General features: G+C 45.0%; 1 protein-coding gene and 1 long non-coding RNA gene across 5 annotated transcripts in view; one reads left to right on the forward strand and one right to left on the reverse strand.

The window, feature by feature from the left end:
* Window positions 1-20,454, forward strand: part of LOC308574772 (merlin-like) — a 32,639-nt gene that overhangs the window by 587 nt on the left and 11,598 nt on the right. For 2 of the 4 annotated variants that reach the window (XM_081172992.1, XM_081172990.1), the window contains exons 2-10: window positions 3,444-3,594; window positions 4,200-4,325; window positions 6,093-6,215; window positions 8,371-8,454; window positions 11,539-11,607; window positions 13,732-13,814; window positions 14,229-14,304; window positions 17,044-17,181; window positions 20,144-20,218. In XM_081172992.1, coding sequence (XP_081029118.1) covers window positions 3,505-3,594; window positions 4,200-4,325; window positions 6,093-6,215; window positions 8,371-8,454; window positions 11,539-11,607; window positions 13,732-13,814; window positions 14,229-14,304; window positions 17,044-17,181; window positions 20,144-20,218 — 864 coding nt within the window. In that variant the 5' untranslated portion in view covers window positions 3,444-3,504. Of the gene's footprint in view, window positions 1-3,443; window positions 3,595-4,199; window positions 4,326-6,087; window positions 6,224-8,370; window positions 8,455-11,538; window positions 11,608-13,731; window positions 13,815-14,228; window positions 14,305-17,043; window positions 17,182-20,143; window positions 20,219-20,454 lie in introns of those variants that run through there. The other 2 variants (XM_081172991.1, XM_081172993.1) reach the window with 2 other exon arrangements.
* On the reverse strand, window positions 11,630-13,720 carry LOC308574945. Its single transcript, XR_014002657.1, has 2 exons — window positions 13,434-13,720; window positions 11,630-12,158 (listed from the first exon to the last, which is right to left on the reverse strand). It is a non-coding gene; the product is annotated as an uncharacterized lncRNA (long non-coding RNA).

Genomic DNA, 20,454 nt, shown 5'->3' on the forward strand with positions numbered 1-20,454 from the left:
GAGCATGTCTAGGATGGCAGAGGGCTGGATTTCTCTGTGTTGAATGCAGGCAGTGACCAGCAATGCAGGGGGACAAGGAAATAAGTGAGGGAAGTCTAGCTGTGAAAGAGGCTGGTCACTGTATTAATTTATTTAAAATATTTATTACCCGCTCTTCATTGAAGGATTTCGGGGTGGTGAACAGAACCTGGGAATAGAATCCACATGCCATAGAAATGCAACTGGTACTCCAGCAAGAAAACGTGGCAAAACCAAAATCTGCCTTACAAAATCACAATAAAACAATAAAACACATTTATTTATTTATTATAAAATAAATAAAACTAAAAAGCACCTTCAGATGCTTTGAACTACAACTACTGTTGGTCCTTGCAACATTTAGATCTTCAATATCTATTCTGCTAATGCAAAATATAAAAAAAATATATATCACACGTTGCATGTTCCCTCTCTTTGCATTAACACTCCCCCCTCCCCTGTGTTCTGGGTATTGGATGTGCTTGCACTGGTAGTATTGCCGCTGCAGCAAGTCTATTGCCAACCTGGTGTCATCCAGTTGCTTTGAACTACAACTCCCATCAGCCCTTGCAGCCAGAAAAGCCATGGAAACTGGCAGCCACCGCACCTGGAGGGCACCACATTGGCTATCCTTGTTCCATTGCAAGCAAAGGCTGCTCCATTAGAGTGAACAGGGCACTTCCTTACCAGTCTCAGTCTGCCCTCAGCCTACCTCCTGCCTGCTTTCCTACTTACACCCAGCCCAGGAGGTGGCAGGACAACTGTGAAGGACTAGCTGAACCTTATGGCTAGTAGCCGTCAATAGCCCTCCATGTAACCTTCCTCCAGTCTCAGCATTTCCCCTGTAGAACTCAGCAGGGAGGAGGATGGGGACAAAACTAGGTTTAGTTGGCTTTGTCTGTTGTTGGTTTTGGCTCTACCTCCTGTTTGACTCCCTGCCTTAGGTCCCACCAACTCTCACTGGGTACCAGACATCACTGTTCACTGCTTGCAGAGTTGGAAGGGACCAGGAATCTTGGCCCAACGTGGCCTCATGCTGTACCAACTGAGCTGAGGAGTTTATCCTTATCCTGAAATAAAGGTAAAGGGACCCCTGACCATTAGGTCCAGTTGTGGCCGACTCTGGGGTTGCGGCACTCATCTCGCTTTATTGGCCAAGGGAGCGGGGATTCGAACTCCCGACTTTCTGATCGGCAAGTCTTAGGTTCTGTGGTTTAACCCACAGCACCACCCGTGTCCCTATCCTGAGATAGCTGTTCCTAAATTGCCCTTGGGAGGTCCAGTCCCCAGTGCCCTAGGGATGCTTGAAGGAGATAGATTGTTTACAGCTCTGCAATAATGTGTCATCTCCCCACCCCCAAATAATAGTTAAACCACAGAGCCTAGGGCTTGCTGATCAGAAGGTCAGCAGTTCGAATCCCCGCGACGGGGTGAGCTCCCGCTGCTTGGTCCCTGCTCCTGCCAACCTAGCAGTTCAAAAGCATGTCAAAGTGCAACTAGATAAATAGGTACCGCTCCGGCGGGAAGGTAAACGGCGTTTCTGTGTGCTGCTCTGGTTCGCCAGAAGTGGCTTAGTCATGCTGGCCACATGACCCGGAAGCTGTACGCCGGCTCCCTCGGCCAATAAAGCAAGATGAGCGCTGCAACCCCAGAGTCGGCCAAGACTGGACCTAATGGTTAGGGGGTCCCTTTACCTAATTCATGTTCATAGTTTGGTCGATGTTATTTATGTTCTGATTTTCAAACTTGTTTTTAACCTTGGCTTTTGCTGGCAATTGTAACAATGCATTTTCACAAGGACTTCCCCCCCAACAAACAAACAAACAAACAACCCTCAAAGTGATTTGGAAATGAGGAGAACTGATTTTAAGACTAGGACAATGAAAATGGGGAAAACTGACAGGTTTGCCCAACTTTAGTGGCAACAAGCGACTGGTGATGGGGATAACAGCCATGTCTCCCTCAGCCCTTGAACTCCTTTGGCAAAGGCTTTGACAAAAATACCGTATTTTTTGCTCTATAAGACACACTTTTTCCCTCCTAAAAATTAAGGGGAAATGTGTGTGCGTCTTATGGAGCGAATGCAGGCTGCACAGCTATCCCAGAAGCCAGAACAGCAAGAGGGATTGCTGTTTTCACTGCGCAGTGATCCCTCTTGCTGTTCTGGCTTCTGAGATTCACAATACTTTTTTTCTTGTTTTCCTCCTCCAAAAACTAGGTGCGTCTTGTCGTCTGGTGCGTCTTATAGAGCGAAAAATACAGTATGTTTTCCGAGACTGCTCATAGAAAGGCAAAGCAAATGGCCCTTGGGGGCAGGGCGTGGTGCAAGAAGAGATAGCGAAACTAGATGGCTTTCTGCTTCATTGAGCTATTCAGCTGTCCTAGCAGACTAGGGTTATCTTCTTCTTCATTTGAATAGAAAGGCAAACCTTAAATCAATCAGTTGCCACCACCGACCACACCTGGGGCTGGTCAGCTTGAGGGCACTGAGACAGATCCCTCCCATGAAGCTGTTTTAAAATCTGGCTCCTGGCAGCCCTTCCAAATTTTAAATTGGGACGCGATTCACCTTTTGCCTACACTTGAAAGGGAAGCAGCGTTGCTCCTATGGCAAATTCTCTGTGAAGTGCCTCTGCTGTTCATCTCTCATTACCTTGTCCCACAGGCCAAGACATTTTGATGCTGAGATGCAGAACATTTAAATGTCACCCCCTGTGCGGGCAAGAATAGGACAGGCAATTATTTATTGCCTTATCTGCTGCCCTTTAGTGCTGCTCTGAAATTTGCTGCCTGAGGTACAGTACACGGATTTGCCGTGCCAATTTCATTCTCCCCACCTTTCATCCACTGTCGCCTTCCAGAGAGGACGCGATTGAAGTTTATAAAAGTATGCAGTGTGGAGAAAGGAGAGAGAAGTACCCCCCCCAAAAAAACCCTATTTATTTATTGCATTTCTACCCTCCCTCATCCTCAAGGGATAAGGTGCTCAAGGTGGCGTATGTGGTATTTTCCCTATCTCATTTCATCCTCACCACAACCCTCTGCATTAGGTTATACTGAGAGGCAGTGACTGTTTGTAAGAGCTGTTTGACAATGGAACGGACTCCCTCAGATAGTGGTGGACTCTCCTTCATTGGTGGTCTTTAAGCAGAAGTCAGACGGCCATCTTTTCAGGGAGTCTTTAGCTGTGAATCCTGCATTCCAGGGGGTTGGACTATGACCCTGAGGCCCCTTCCAACTCTATGGTTCTGTGACTAGCCCAAGGTCACCAACTGTGCTTCATGACCCAGTGGGGATTCAAACCCTGGTCTCTGCCAGGTCCTAGTCCAACACACTAACCACTACAGTACACTCTTATTAGGGAGTCAAGAGCCAGGCTAGGGCTGCCCTGATGTTGATGCTGTTTATCTGTTCTTTTCATGCAGCTGCTTGTTTGCACTGGATTGCAGGCATCCTTTGTGTGGCTTTCCCTGCAGGCATAAAAATATGTCCATCACGGGGCTGAAGAGGAAGCAGCCAAAAACGTTTAAGGTGAAAGTTATAACGATGGAAATCGAAATGGAGTTTAGCTGCGAGGTAAGTGGCTTTTCTTTTTTTTAAAAAAGGCCAAAATTAAGGTGCAGAAATGCTTCCATCGACACTTTAGGGTTTGCATATAAAATTAGGCACTGGAGTAGAGAAATTTTTTTTTCTATAATGCTAGAACTTGTGGACAAGCTGAGTGCTGGAAGATTCAGGACAGGCAAAATAAAGGGCTTCTTCAGACAATGTAAACTATGGAACTCACTCCTGCAGCAGGAGGTGAAGGCCGCCAGGTTGGAGGGTATAATCTTATACACATCTATCAAGTCCCCCCCCCTTGTCTTTTTTCCTCATCCCAGCAGCTCCAAATATTGTAATCTTTTCTTCTAAGGGAGCTGCTGCAGCCCTTTGACCAATATGGTTGCCCTTTCTGGGCTTCTGGCATTGGCCACACACTTTCAACAATAAGGGCTAGGAACTTGATCGTTCCACAGAGCTGAATTCTGCACCCCACACTACAAGATACGCCTCTTCTTTGCTTGCACTGTTTGAGTTCTCTCATCTTAGGCCAGCAACGGAGCGGGTCATCCCTTTCTAAAAACCAGGCTGTCGAGTTTCTCTTGGTTTCCCCCACTGATGTTCTGTCTTTCTTCCTGTAGATGAAATGGAAAGGGAAGGACCTCTTTGACCAGGCGTGTCGTGCGCTGGGTCTGCGGGAATCCTGGTTCTTTGGCTTGCAGTACTCTATCAAAGGAATGAACACCTGGTTGAAGATGGATAAAAAGGTCTGGAAGCTAGACTTTAGCTTGCAAAAGAGCTTGCATGGCAATCTAGAAAGCCTTAGTAAGCTTGATTCGTGCAGCTCCAGATGACAGGACCCGATTCAGTGGATTCAAATGGCAAGAAATGAAATTCCGTCTAAGTATTAGGAAGCATGATAAAAAACTGTTTGACAGAGGAACGGACAACCCCTGTGTATGGTGAACTGTTCTTTATTGGAGGAGGTTTTTAAGCAAAGGTTGGATGGCCATCTGTCAGGGATTATTTAGCTGTGATTCCTGCCTTGCAGGGGGTTGGACTAGATGACCCTAGGAGGTCCCTTCCAGCTTTACAATTCTGTGATTCTATACTTGGGAATGCTGCCAGGAAGTGAACTTGGGACTTTCTGTGTAGAGGCAGATGCTCTACCATTGAGTTACAATAGCCCTTTCCTGTTGCATCTCACTGTGTAGCCATAGAAAAGCTACCACACTTTCTGACCTTAGCTGCAAACTGGGCCAGTATATATTGCAGATTGGTGGGTGGGTTTCTCAAAGAGAGCAGGGCTTTGCCTAAAGCAACCAAATGTGTTCCTGGCAAAGTATTTCCGTTGCACAGTGGCTCAGCTGCTCATCTTTCTGTCTGTCTGTCTGTCTGTCTGTCCATCTTTCTCTTTACAAAAAGGAGTTCTAATACTCTCAAAAGCATACTTTAAAACACAGAGAAGGAAAAAGAAGTTGAAAAGGCACACATGTGTAACTAATTCTCTCTTTCACCATGTAATGCTATATATAAAGGTAAAGGTACCCCTGCCCGTACGGGCCAGTCTTGACAGACTCTAGGGTTGTGCGCCCATCTCACTCTATAGGCCGGGGGCCAGCGCTGTCTGGAGACACCTCCGGGTCACGTGGCCAGCGTGACGAAGCTACTCTGGCGAGCCAGAGCCGCACACGGAAACGCCGTTTACCTTCCCGCTAGTAAGCGGTCCCTATTTATCTACTTGCACCCGAGGGGGCTTTTGAACTGCTAGGTTGGCAGGCGCTGGGACCGAGCAACGGGAGCGCACCCCACCGCGGGGATTCGAACCGCCGACCATACGATCGGCAAGTCCTAGGCACTGAGGTTTTACCCACAGCGCCACCCGCGTCCCTGTAATGCTACATATATGTGCCATATATCAGGTTTGGAGCACCTTAATCCCTCCTACAGCTCCCATCACCCCCAGCAGGCATGGCCAGTGGTATGCTCAGGAACATATCTGATGATTCCCACACTATCTTTATCTCTACTTACAATCCCTAAAGTGGTAAATACATTAAATCTATTAATATAAAATGTTTAAGTTCATAAATATTCTAAATATTAGAATACAGTATTACCAGCATTATCCTCTATAAATACAGTTGTACCTTGGTTTTTGAAACAGCTTAGTTCTCGAACTTTTAGGCTCCTGAACACCACAAACCCGGAAGTGAATGTTCTGATTTGCGAACTATTTTTTGGAAGCCGAATGTCCGACAGGGCTTTCGTGGCTTCCGATTGGCTGCAGGAGCTTTCTGCAGCCAATCAGGAGCCACACTTTGGTTTCCGAACGTTTTGGAAGTCGAATGGATTTCCAGAACAGATTCGATTCTACTTCCGAGGTACGACTGTATAATCAAACCCAATATTTAAAATACACATGTATACTAAAAGTCCATAAATTTACAAATATATAAACCTTATAAAGAACAATGTAAGATTTCATTTATTTTAAATGTTCTTTAAAACTGATTCCCTTTGTTCTTCAACAGGTTCTGGATCAGGAAATTCCTAAGGAAGATCCCATCAGATTTTGTTTTTTAGCAAAATTTTACCCTGAGAAAGTTGAAGAGGAACTTTTGCAGGAGATCACCCAACACCTCTTTTTCCTGCAGGTCAGAAGGTATTTCTTTTATTTTAAAGTTGACTTTTGAATTGCTGTTGTTACCTTCTGGGCGTTTGGTGTGTCTGGCCCCTAGGTTTTGGAATCACTGTCTGCTTATTCTTTCACGCTGTGCCTCCTGTCAGTGGCGAGAGCTTGTGAAGAGTTAATTTTCAGGGTTGAGCAGGTTTCCTTGTGAAAGGTTTTTCTTCTGTTGCTGTTATATTTTTCTCTCAAGATCACCTTGACAATTATTTGTGTTGAGCTGTTTTGCAAAGGCGAAGGCACTAAAGGCTGCCTCCCCCCCCCCCCCCGGTTCCTTTCATCTCTGAAAACCTGCACTTTCATTTTCTTCTCTTTCAAACCAGCCTTGGCTTGCCTTGACTTTGAGGAATGCAATTCGGCTGTAATTATTTTTTTCCTGTTCCAAAAGAAATGCAAAATGGGGAGCAGGGTGAGGAAATCGACGCATTAGAACTTGCAGAGGTTCCTGACAGTTAAGAATCAGACATCGCACCTGCAGCAGAATAATTGGGGACGGGGAGCGGGGGCAGAGAGAGCGTGTATAGGCAGCTGGGTGCTTCAAGGCATTCAAATGAACAGATTAAATTAAAGCAGGGAGTGGGAAGTCTGGCCACACTTCCTCTGCAGCCACACCCCTCAGTGGGGTTTCCACCCTCCTCCAGTGTTTTGGCTTGGCGGTGTCCTTGAACTCTGATCATGCACTTTTGAATGGAAGAGAAAGACCGATGTGTGCTTAGAGAAACTAATATTTTAAAACCACAAGAAGAGCCGGCTGGATCAGGCCCAGGGCCCATCTAGTCCAGCATCCTTTTCTCACAGTGGCCAGCCAGATGGCTGTTAGAAACCTGCAAGTAGAACACAAACATAAGAGCCCTCTGCACTCCTGAGGTTTCCAGAAATTGGTAATCAGAAGCGTGGCTACCTCCGGCCATGGAGGCAGAGCATAGCCATTATGGCCAATAGCCATGGATAGCCCTCTCCTCCTCCATGAATTTATCCAATCCTCTTTTAAAGCTGTCAGAATTGGTGGCCATCACTGCCTCCTGTGGGAGGGAGTTCCACAGTTTAACTCTGACCTGCCTTTCTTTGGTCTGTCCTGAATCTTACAGCTTTCAGCATCGTTTCATGTCCATGAGTTCTAATGTCCTGAGAGAGGAAGGAAAACCTTTCTTGGTCCATTTTCTCCCTGGCCACTCCATGTTGAGCTAGATGGACCCTTCTTGGTTTAACACATGGGTAGGCAAATTAAGGGACGTGGGTGGTGCTGTGGGTTAAACCACAGAGCCTAGGACTTGCTGATCAGAAGGTTGGCGGTTTGAATCCCTGCGACGGGGTGAGCTCCCGTTGCTCGGTCCCAGCTCCTGCCAACCTAGCAGTTCAAAAGCATGTCAAAGTGCAAGTAGATAAATAGGTACCGCTCCGGTGGGAAGGTAAACGGCGTTTCCATGCGCTGCTCTGGTTCACCAGAAGCGGCTTAGTCATGCTGGCCACATGCTGTACGCCGGCTCCCTCGACCAATAAAGCGAGATGAGCACCGCAGCCCCAGAGTTGGCCATGACTGGACCTAATGGTTAGGGGTCCCTTTACCTTTAGGCAAACTAAGGCCCGGGGGCCGGAGCCGGCCCAATTGCCTTCTAAATCTGGGAATCAATGTGTTTTTACATGAGTAGAATGTGTTCTTTTATTTAAAATGCATCTCTGGGTTATTTGTGGGGCATGAGAATTCGTTCATTGGCCCCTTCCCAATATAGTCCAGCCCCCCACAAGGTCTGCAGGACAGTGGACCGGCCCCATGCTGAAAAAGTTTGCTGACCCTGGTTTAACGCTTCACAGGAGTGCTTATTTTCTAACTGCCAGCAGCTTTGTATGTGGCGTGAGGGTAGCATTTGAACGTTCCTTAGTTAGCAATGATGCTTTTTAAAAAAGGGGTAATTGACAGCCTGAAATGTTCTTGGGTACAGCTCACAAGTCTGCAGTTGCTGCCAGAGATTCTTTTCTTTCCCACTTATAACTCGGCTAACGGTTACTTTTCATGTGCCAAGACAAAGTCTGGGCATGTATTGTTTTGTTTTCAAGCTTGTCTAAGCCTTGGATTTCTCTCTCTCCTCTCCGCCCCTCTCTCTTCTTCCGCCTCCACCCCCCAGGTTAAGAAACAAATACTGGATGAAGAAATCTACTGCTCTCCTGAGGCTACAATTTTGTTAGCGTCTTATGCTGTTCAAGCCAAGGTGAGGCTTTGAAATTGCTTGGTTGTCACCTTCTATTGCTTGCAGAACAACATTAAAAACCCCTTTTGCTTAATCACACAGTGCTAATTAATGCAGGAAAGCACCCATTTAAAGCAGTGCTGGAAAACAGGATGGGGCAATTTTGACACCTTGTTTTCTTCTCTTTTGGGTGTTGGCTGGTTTTTTAGCTTGTTTATGCAAGAAGATATATGAACATATCCTAATTCAAAGAGCTTGCAGGAGGGCGGAAAAAAAGAGCAGTTCTTTTTAAAAATTTATTTTTATTAAAGATTTTCTTGGTTTACAAAAGTACGTGCCTTGTCTCTTTTTCCAGGTTGTACAGTCTATCTTACAAATCAGCTACATTTGTTGTGAGACATTAGGGTTGAATACAGTATAAGGTTGGGGAAGAAGAGGGGGGAGAGCAGGGGTGGGGTGGGGAGGCTTATATTCTTTTGCATAGAGTACGTGTGGCGTTTTGTGTCAGCGTCAACTAGGTAGGTTCTCTTTCCCTTCGTTTATTACATTTCCTTGGTTGTGAGAGGTGTTGGGGCAGGGTGTGGTTGGTTGTCTGTGGCTGGCTGCAGTGGGGTTTGTTTGCATTTGTGAGGGGGGGGGAGGCTTGTTGGGTCAGGTAAGCCAGATTGATTCGTATGCTGTCGGTGGATTCTTGCTGTGTTGGGCTGTGTATGTGATAAAGGGGGGCCATACTGGGGTGAAGGCGTCCTCTTCTGTTTGCCCCTGTGTCAGTTTCAGTTTATTGGTTAGCTTTTCTAGTAAGGTCGTTTCCCATACAGTTTGATACCATTGGTCCATGTTTACTCCTGACAGGTCTCTCCAGTGTTTGGCTCTGAGGCTTCTGGCTGCTGAGAGTAGGTGGGTTATAAGCTCTGTATAATGTTGAGTGTTCATTCTGATCTTGGAAGATGTTCAGTAGGGCCAGTTCTGGGGTGAGCTCTAATACCTGTTTAGTTATTTTGCATATCTCTCGTAGGACTGCTATCCAGAAGGTTGGGTTTTAGGGCATCCTCACCACATGTGGAAGTATGTGCCTGTGGAGGGACAGCCTCTCCAACATCTTGGTGAGGTCCCTGGGCATATCAGATCCAGTTACTGTGGTGTTAAGTACCACCTGTAAGTGCTTTCAGGAGAAGGTTTTCAAAGGTGGTCAAGGGCCTAGTGGCTACGGTTTTACTGCTGGATTGTTTAAGAAGGCACGTTGTTGATTGTGTGTTAGCAAACTAGTCCCCTAGTTTGTCTTGTATTTCTTGTGTTGGTATGGGTTTGTTGTTTTTGTAGAAGAGTTTAAGGAGTTTTTTTGCTCCTGTTTGTAGTGTGGTGAGAGGGTTGTAATGTCTTGTTATAATTTACCAATTTTTGACGTTGGTTTTTTAAGGGATGCCCTCTCCTTTATGCAAGCTCCTCTGGTGACGGCTTTCATTGTGTCCTAGAGAAGGGGGGTTGTTATGTTGCCCATGTCGTTGTCCTTAAAGTAGTTTTGGAGAGTTTTCAAGTGACTCTCTCTAGCTAGTTGGTTTGTGGCAGAGCAGTTCTTTTGCAGACACTTCTGGTTTTGCAAATAAGGATTTCCGCAGGCTCCAAAGACACAGAAGTCTGGTACAGCCTCCTCACTGACTGTGATTTCACCGGGCGTTGCTCACCTCAGCTTCTCTGAGATTAAATTTACATATTTTCTACCTCGATGTAGATTTTTTTTTAGTCAGTGTTTTAGGCCTCTACACTATTCATTTAAAGCAGCATAATACCACTTTAAGAAGCCATGTACCACTTTAAAAAGCACCATATTGGCCTGAATATAAGCCACATGTATTTCCAAATTCTGACAGTGAAAAGTTAAAGTGTGGCTTATATTTGCGACCTTCCCTTTCCCCCAACGGCTCCTGGGAGGTTTGGGAGCAGTGGGGGACTGTGCTGTATAACATTCTTTCTTTGTATTTTTTAAATACATTGTAAGATTCTATCTCCTGCCAACCTAGCAGTTTGAAAGCATGTCAAAGTGCAAGTAGATAAATAGGTACTGCTCTGGCGGGAAGGTAAACGGCGTTTCCGTGTGCTGCTCTGGTCCGCCAGAAGCGGCTTAGTCATGCTGGCCACATGACCCGGAAGCTGTACGCTGGCTCCCTCGGCCAATAAAGCGAGATGAGCGCAGCAACCCCAGAGTTGGCCACGACTGGACCTAATGGTCAGGAGTCCCTTTACCTTTAAGATTCTATCAAAAAATGAATAAAACGTAGTTTTAAACAAATCACTCCAACCGAACACTAGCAATGACCAGCTCATTTAAAATATATCCTGCTGATGATTCTTTCTTGCCTCCTGCAAAAGTTAGCATACAAATGCAAGAAGAGCCTTGCTGGATTGAAAGAGGTTAATTGACTAAGTAAATTTTATGTGAAAATAGATTTGGAAAACTGCTACAATGATATATATGGAAACTCAGGGGGATTTGAGGAAGTCACCCAACAATGTTAACAAAAGTGGAACTATTACAGTTAGGATCTATGTTTGCTTGCTTGTTTGTTTTTTGATGTTTTCTTTTTGTATTTGTTGATACGTTTGTTATAAATTCGGAAAATTAATAAAAAAATTGGGGGGGGGGGGAAGAGCCTTGCTGGATCAGGCCAATGGCCCATCTAGTCCAGTAACCTTTTATCCTAGAGGCCAAATACCCCAAAGAACCTAGAAATCTAGATAGACTGCCTCTGGACCTGGAGGTTCCATAAGAAAACTGCTGGATCAGGCCAAAGGGGACCCATCTATTCCAGCATCCTTTTCCCACAGTGGCCAACCCCAAATGCCTGAGGGAAAGTTCATTGGAAGTGTGATGGCCGGCTGAACCAGTTCATATCTGTTGGGTTTAATATGCTCGCTGGGGAATGTGTTGGGATTGAAGACGAATATCATTTCATTTGTTGCCGTGAACTGCCTTCATCCTCTCCTCCTGCTGAGGATTCTGTTACCCTTTTAGCAAGCTTTTTCCTCCTAGCTGGCTACTCCCTTCATGGCATGTTCTGTGAAAGGGTCACCGCCTTTCCTGATCTCTTTCTCTTCTTTGCATTACAGTATGGTGACTACGACCCAAACCTGCACAAGCCGGGCTTCCTGGCTCCAGAGGAGCTTTTACCAAAGAGAGTAAGTTTCCTTTTTTTTAAAAAAAAAAAAGACAACCACCAACAGCAGTCAGAGTAGGCTGGTGGAGTTGGGCAGGTAGTGGGGCAGACTGGAATTTCAGGACCTGGGACAGTTCTGAAATAGCCACTTGCTGCAACAAGATCTTGATCTTTTAGTGTGGTAGCACCTACACGCTGGAACTCTTTGCCTATTGACACCAGGAAAGTGCCTTCACTGTACTCTTTCTAGCGCCTGCAAAATATTGATTTATATTTTGATCCGCTGTTAGTTTATTGCCGTAATTATTTTTAAATAGTTGCTTTTATAATTTTATTGTTTTATACTCTTTCTACACCGCAGACGGGGTCTGTCTCTAGTCACAATGTGGCTTTAGAGCTCAGAGGTGAATAGCCGACATGATTTTCTCACTGCGTCAGCTGCAGGAGAAATATCAAGAGCAGAGACTCCCCTTGTACATCACCTTCATAGTCCTGACAAAGACACTCATCTTTAACCAGGCCTTTGATTGATTGATTGATTGATTGATTGATTGACTGACTGACATCCAAGGCCTTTTAAAATGTGTTATTTTATTTTTTTTATAATAACTTTTATTTCCAATATTCACTCTTTTAAAATCACAATAAGAAAGGAAAAAAAAAGACATCGCAAAATAAACAGATGTAGACAATAAAATATCAAGACGTAAATACATTTCTCCAAAAGTATTAATTATCATAACATCATTCTGACTTCCCTCCACCACGATTTAAGCTATATCCCATTGATACCCTTCTTGCAGTTCCTTCTTTCTACCTTTATCTTTACTTCGCAGATTCTATAATTCACCTACTGTTATTTTAATGTTACCTAAGTTTTTCTCCATGTATGATATAAATTTATTCCAATCATTAATAAAGATTTTATTACTCTGATGCCTGATCTTCTGTGTCATTTTTGCTAGCTCAGAGTACTCAAATAGCTTGTTTTGCCATTCACTAATAGTTGGGATTTTAGATGATTTCCAGTTCTGTGCCAACAGTAGTCTTGCTGCTGTCGTTGCATACTGGAACATGGTTTGATCTTCTTTTCTAATCTCCTCACCGACCATTCCCAGAAGAAATGCTTCTGGTTTTTTAGGAAATGTGTATTTCAGTATCTTTTTCAATTCATCATAGATGGAACCCCAGAACCTCTTCACTTCTTCACATGACCACCACATATGATGGAAGTCGCCCTCTTTTTTTTTACATTTCCAACATCTTTTGTCTCCAGTCTTGTACATTTTTCCAAGCTTAACAGGAGTAATATGCCAACGATACATCATTTTTTCCATATTTTCACGGAGGCTAATGCATGCTGTAAATTTCATGTCCTTAGTCCAAAGTTTCACCCATCTCTCATATTCTAAACTATATCCCAAATCTATGGCCCACTTTATCATGACCTCCTTCACTTCCTCGTCTTTTGTATCCCATTCCAGTAATTGATTGCACATTTTGGATAGAAGCTTACTCTTTCCTTCTAATATTTCCACTTGGAATTTTGATTTTTTCTCATTCATCCCTATTTTTTTGTGTTCATTCCATAGGGCGTTAATTTGGTGAACCTGTAACCACCCTATTGACTTATCTTTTAGTTCTTCAAATGATTTAATTCTCCACCCCTTATCCGATTTGGTCAGGAGATCTTCGTAGGTCCATCTTTGGCTTCTCGTGTTTAAATTTTTAAGGGATGAGATATTAACTGGAGATAGCCACCAAGGTATGCCCTTTTCCAACAGTCTTTTAGTTCTATTCCAAACCTCTAACAACGCTCCTCTAACAATATGGTGTTAAAAAATGTGCCTTTTAAAATGTGTTAGGGTGGGATTATTGGGTTGTTCTTGTTTTTATTTTGATTTATGTCTTTTGTGGTTTTATATTGTGATTTTATTCTGTGAACTGTCCTAAGACTTGCTGGTTTAGGGCGGTATACAATTATTATTATTATTATTATTATTGTTGTTGTTGTTGTTGTTGTTGTTGTTGTTGTTGTTGAAAAGATGGGGATTTGGGGGCTCTTCCAAGACAGGGGACTCCTGAGAAGACCAGCTTTGGGATTTGGAGAAGGGAACAGCTTCACTCATTTCCTTTTCCTTTCCAGGTCCTCCGCCAATATCAGATGACACCTGACATGTGGGAAGAGAGGATTACAGCCTGGTACGCTGGGCACCGGGGCATCGCCAGGTACTGGGGCACCTGTGTCTGAGGCCATAGCATGGGGCAGGAGGAGGCAGCTGAGCAGCTGATGCGGCTTCACTGTCCTATCAAACGTTGCTGGAGCAACTGAGAAGTGAGGCTGCTTCTTTGGTGCTTCTTTTTCATACTAGAATGCAAGGGCAGGAGAAAACAACAAGTGGGTGGAGCAATGAAGATAAATTTCACCTTTCTTACAGCAGGCTGGTTTCCACATGCCCTTTCATATTGTCTTGCTGCAGCTTGTAAGTTGTTTTGATTGGTGCCAATGGAAAAGCAGAATAGAAATCCTACAAAAGAATTAAATGTTGCTCACTAGCGTGTTGCAGGGGGTTGGGCGGGATGACTCTTTGGCTCCCTTTCGACTGTAAAATTCTATGTTTCTCTACTGTCCTCTTCTCTTAGGTATGAAGCTGAGATGAACTATCTTAAAATTGCACAAGACTTGGAGATGTATGGGGTCAATTATTTTCCTATAGCTGTAAGTGCCTATGTTGTTGTTGTTTTTAAATGCAGCTAGGGCCAGTGTGGTGTAGTGGTTAAGAGCGGTAGACTCCTAATCTGGGGAACCGGGTTCGCGTCTCCGCTCCTCCACATGCAGCTGCTGGGTGACCTTGGGCCAGTCACACTTCCTTGAAGTCTCTCAGCCCCACTCACCTCACAGAGTGTTTGTTGTGGGGGAGGAAGGGAAAGGAGAATGTTAGCCGCTTTGAGACTCCTTAAAGGGAGTGAAAGGCGGGATATCAAATCCAAACTCTTCTTCTTCTTCTTCTATATTTTTCTGGATGCATGAAGTTTGCTCCTTTAAAATTGGCAGCAGGAAGTAGGGGGCTGGGGGGGGGGGAGAAGGTGGCTCAGTCTCCTATAGAGAAAGTCAGGGCAGAGCAGCAGTGGATTTGAGTGGATTTGAGCTGGGAGAGGCTTAATTAACCCCATCCCCTCTGTGTCTCAGGGTGCAGCTAGGACCACCCTGTCCTGTCCCCTTTATAAAGATCTGAGGAATGAGATCATTACCCCACTCTTACTTACCATCCCAGGCCGCCCATCTGAGGCCACATTGTGCTTTCTTTTATTAGATCAAAATGATCAGACAACAGCAAAGGTTGCTAGGTTTATCAAGGGTACAATGAGATTAAGGGCCACTACAGTGGTGCCTCGCAAGACGAAAATAATCCGTTCCGTGAGTCTCTTCGTCTAGCGGTTTTTTCGTCTTGCGAAGCAACCCTATTAGCGGATTAGCGCTATTAGCGGTTTAGCGGATTAGCGGCTATTAAAGGCTTAGCGGCTTAGCAGCTAAAAGGCTCTTAGCGGCTTAGAAAAAGGGGGTGGGAAAGCGGAAAAAAATCGGAACACTCGCAAGACGTTTTTGTCTTGCAAAGCAAGCCCATAGGAAAATTCGTCTTGCGAAGCAGCTCAAAAATGGAAAACCCTTTTGTCTAGCGGGTTTTCCGTCTTGCGAGGCATTCATCTTGCGGGGCACCACTGTATCTGAATGATAATCTTGGCCATTTGATTGCCCTTTTTACCCATTGCTGTATTTTTTATCTGTATAGATTTTATTTGTATATATTGCTTGTTTTATGTTGCTATGGCCATTGGTTAATGCGAATAAGGTTTATCTTATCTTATCTTATCTTATCTTATCTTGGACCATCAGACAGTTAGGAAGTGTATAGATGACATCTTTAGAGTAAATTGCCAGTATGAGCCATCTCTTCCAAATTGGATCAGGGCCCTAGAGTGAGAGAAATAGGGGTCCTTTCACCCTTGGCCTTCTGCCGTGGTGCCAATCCAAATCAAGCTTCCTGTCACTGCTTTGTGCATTTTTTTGTGGGGGGGTGGGGGAAGGCTCCCACTGGAAATGCAATTAGCAGGCCTGCGTGGGTCCATCCAGATCTGGATTGCAGCAAGGGGGCAAAGCATTGGAGTGTCTCCTGTTGGGAACCAATGCCCCATGTGGCTAGCTGCACAACTGCAGCTTCTTAGGGGAGAAGACCTGCTGGAACAGGCCAATGGGTGACCTAGTTTAGCATCCTGTTCTGACAGGGACCATCCAGATGCCTTAATGGGAAACCAGCAAGCGGATTAAAAGCACAAGAGCACTCCCCTCCCTGTGTAGTTTCTGGCAACTGGTTTCACAAGCATTGCTTCCTCCAACTGTGGAGGCAGAGCAGAGCCATCATGGCTAACAGCCATCGAGAGCCCTCTCCTCTTTGAACTTGCCCAGTCGTCTTTTCAAGTCATCCAAGTTGGCAGCCATCACTTCCTCCTGTGGGAGGGAGTTCCATAGTTTAACTTTGCACTGCATGAAGAAGCCCTTCCTATTATCTGTCCTGAATCTTCCAACATTCAGCTTTGATGAGAGCCAGCGTGGTGTAGTGGTTAAGAGTGGTAGACTTGTAATCTGGTGAACTGAGTTCACTTCCCTGCTCCTCCACATGCAGCTGCTGGATGACTTTGGGCTAGTCACACTTCTCTGAAGTCTCTCAGCCTCACTCACCTCACAGAGTGTTTGTTGTGGAGGAGGAAGGGAAAGGAGAATGTTAGCTGCTTTGAGACTCCTTCGGGTAGTGATAAAGCAGGATATCAAATCCAAACTCTTCTTTTTCTTCTTCTTTGCTGGATGTCCCCGGGAGAAAATATTCTCTGTGTACACTCTCTCCATACCATGCATTGATACTTTGTCATGACACCTCCTATTTGCCTTTTCCCTAAACTTAAAAAGTCCCAAACACTTCCAGAATGATTCCACAGGCTGACCTTTGGCTCCCATTGGGTAGGAAGGAGCATGTGAGGAATGGCTTTGCCACTGAGCCTTGCTTGAACCACCAGGTCTACCTGATCTCTGGTGTGACTTGTGTTCCATCGTGCTCTTTTGTACTGAATCTTGGTTTCCCTGTGATCTGCTGTGATCTAGATGCTTCTTCAATTCTAACACCTAGTTCAAGGCTCCTGATTCACTCCCATGGCCCAGCTCTAATCTGGATGGAATCCCCAGCAATTTCTTTGAAAGAAGCCACTTGTGTGATTTCTAATTTGGTGTGTGATGCCTCACTTAGTTTGCTACCTGGGTTCAGCCTCCAGCAGCCAACTTTGAGCCTCCTGCTTGGCCCAATCTCAGGCTGTGTCTGAGAACTGATGCCTGAGAATCAGTCAAGCCTTGGCTAAAGAGATTTTTTTCTTCACTCTGGACATTTGCCTCCAACATCTGTTCCTGCAGCAAAAGAAGAATTGTACAGACTTTCTTCTTGGCGTCGATGCCAAAGGGATCCATGTGTACAGCATCAACAACCGCTTCTCTCCGAACAAATCTTTTGAATGGAGCAGCATCAGGAACATTTCCTACAGTGAGAAAGAGGTAGGTAGGTGTGTCCTTATTAAGGGGTGGCAGAACTGGAGAAGGTCAGGTTTTGCCTTTAATAATAATAATAATAATAATTTTTATTTATACCCCGCCCTCCCCAGCCAAGGCCGGGCTCAGAGCGGCTTACAAGCAATAATAAAAACAAGTTAAATGATTACAACTTAAAAACAAAATTAAAAATACAACATTAAAATATTGAAACATTAAAATATTAAAATGTAGCCTCATCGCAGGAGGAGAAGGAAAAGAAAAAAGAAAGAGGGAGGGAGGGAATCAAATTGGCTCCAAGCCAAAGGCCAGGCGGAACAACTCTGTCTTACAGGCCCTGCGGAAAGAAATCAGATCCTGCAGGCCCCTGGTCTCATGAGGCAGAGCGTTCCACCAGGCCAGAGCCAGAGTTTATGCTCTGGCTCCACTTCTGTCTATGAAATTCATTTAATTTTACACTTTTCCACAAGAACTTAACCGACAGCTGAGAAGGTATGGCAACTGATAGAAGGATCTCAGCTATGGAAATATGCACTTCAGGATAGTCTAGAGCAGTGTTTCCCCACCTTTTTTTGGCCACTGTCCCCTTGGTTCCATAAACTCATCCTCAGAGCCCCCTACCCTATCCTATGGAAAAGCATCATTCAGAAAAGTGGTTTGCATGACCCACTAAGGAAGATAGTAACACAATAAAATTCAGCAAATAATATATAACATGAAAAAATATTTTTTTACGCTTTCTGACTGATGTAAACATTGTGTTATTCAATTGAATACTGGATATAGATAAATATTTTGTTCTAACTCTCACAGTATTAATTGCATTTAACCTTTTAGGTAGAATGCATTAGGCTTGATTTTTGTGTGCATTTTGTGGCTCTCATACGCTGCATTCCATCTCTCCTTATTTGACCACAGAGAGGCACAAATGAAATGGTCACTCAGGAGGTTTGGCTATGCCTGTTTTGAGTTAGCACCGAGTTGTTGATCTCTCCTTGAAGCTCTTTGACATGTTTTGGGAACAGGGAAGTAAGACAGGAGATTGAAATGTCAATAGCTCCTACTGAAGGCACGGCTCTCAAGGTAGCAGAGGTTAAAGTGAGAAAGCTGAGAGCAAATGCTTTGAGGCACCCCAAATTGTGGGGGAGCAGATATCAGTATGGAGCCATACGTGTTTTACATCCCATGACCTGCAACCTTTCCTGATGTAGGGAGAACAATGCTTTAAAGTTTATAACTCTTTGTGTGCTATGCACCATATTTTTCGCTCTATTGGACACACCGGACCATAGGAGGGGGAGAATAGGAATTTTTTTTTTCTTGTTCTCCCCCTTAAAAACAAGGTGCGTTCAAGGTGCGTGCAAGAGCAGGTTGGGGAATGGGGCAAAGCCTTGCCGCTGCCCCCCGAGCTTGTGGGGCTGGCGGTGGGGGGAAGCGCTGCTTTCCCCCACTGCCAGGCTCAAAGATCCCTGAAGCCTTTGGAGCGCAGCTGCACTCCAAAGGCTTGAGGCTTCGTGGAAATCCTTTGTAGCCTCCGCAGGGCGGCGGCGTGCCTTCACCCTGCCGCCCTGCGGAGGCTTTGTGCAGCCATCCCGAAGCTGGAACAGATAGCTGCTCAAAGCCCGGGGTGCACAGCGCCGCGCCTCCTGGGCTTCGTGCTGCAGGCAGCTGTCCGCAAGCCTGTGGAGCCTGGCGGGAACTCCCGCGGGGCTCCACACGCTTGCGGAGAGCTTCTTGAAGCCTGGAACACAAAAGGGGTCGGTGCGCACCAACCCCTCTCGCTCTCCAGGCTTCAGCGAAAGCCTACATTCGCTCCATAGGACGCACACACATTTCCCTTTCATTTTTGGAGGGGGAAAAGTGCATCCTATAGAGCAAAAAATACGGTATATAAGTTTTCTTCTAACGTGCCTCATGGCAGCCTTTCTATCTAGAAGTTCTGCTGAGCAGCTGATTAGCAGGGCTGGCCTATAGTTTTAGGCAGTGCTTTTTTTCTAAAAAAAATGTTTAGGGGTACTTTTGTTTTGACTCAAGAAAATCACCATTTTATAGTTCAAATCGGGGGAAATAAATACAGTAAATGGACAAAAGTACAAAGATTAACAAAATGTTTTGGGGTATGCATTGATTTTAGGGATATTTTTGCAATAGTTTTAATAAACCAGGTCCCTACAGCAGGAATAGGCAAACTTGGCCCTCCAGATGTTTTGGGACTACAACTCCCATCATCCCTAGCTAACAGGACCAGTGGTCAGGGATGATGGGAGTTGTAGTCCCAAAACATCTGGAGGGCTGAATTTGCCTATTCCTTCTCTACAGGATACTGAGATTGTTGTTAGTCTCTTGGTCTCATGTTTTTTTAAAAAAGGTGTTCCCTCACCTGTGTAATGAACCGGTGGTGTAGAAGTAAATTCTTATCACATGGCTAACAAAGATGTAAGGGTGTAGGAATTTTATGGCATAAAATATTTATATATAACTACTCACCAAACATGTGCAAACCTTCACCTACCCCAGACGCATGGCAACAAAAAAATTAAGAAAACCAGGAGCTATTATTACCGATAATTGGCTATCTTGTGGCTTGTGAAAACTCAGCATCATCAGTACAAACGAATGTGACCAATGGAAATAGCTTGGAAAGCAGTAAGAAAAGTAAAACTTCAAATACGAAGCGAGGGAAGTGTTTCGTTCTGGTGAATCATAAATAAGCGATCAGCGTGTTCGGAGGGGCTCAGCACCCCCTTGTCTCTTAGTGCCCCCAGGTAACCCCACTGAGCCGCCAGGGGGCAGTACCCCCCACTTTGGGAATCACTGGTCTATGGCAAATGCTGTGTGGACCCTCTTTTTTATTATTCCACTTGCATCTAATTATGGGAAAGCAGTGCTTCGGTCACATAAAGGCTTTGCATGTGAATGAAGTGATGAAGATCACCTGTAAATCCTTTTGCTCTCTACCTCTCTCTAGCTCACAATTAAGCCCATTGACAAGAAGGCCGAAGTCTTTAAGTTCTTCTCCTCACAGCCAAAAGTCAACAAACAGGTGAGGGTTTCCTTTTGGCTGTCTCCTTCAGGGTGGTTCCCTCTGTAGGAGTGTCCGAAGCTGGTCTCTTGGTGCCTATGGAAGGACGGGAGGGACAGAGATAAATTCAGGCTCACCAGGGGAGTCATGAGCTTAGAATTGGTCTGTAAGCATGTGGTCACATAGGCCTCTGTCTCGCTGTCTCATCAGGATCCTTTAGTCCAGTGGTTCGCAACCTTTTTTTGGCCATGCCCTAC

Source organism: Podarcis bocagei (genome assembly GCF_964188305.1).
Source record: "Podarcis bocagei genome assembly, chromosome: 15".
In the NCBI taxonomy this organism is placed as follows: domain Eukaryota; kingdom Metazoa; phylum Chordata; class Lepidosauria; order Squamata; family Lacertidae; genus Podarcis; species Podarcis bocagei.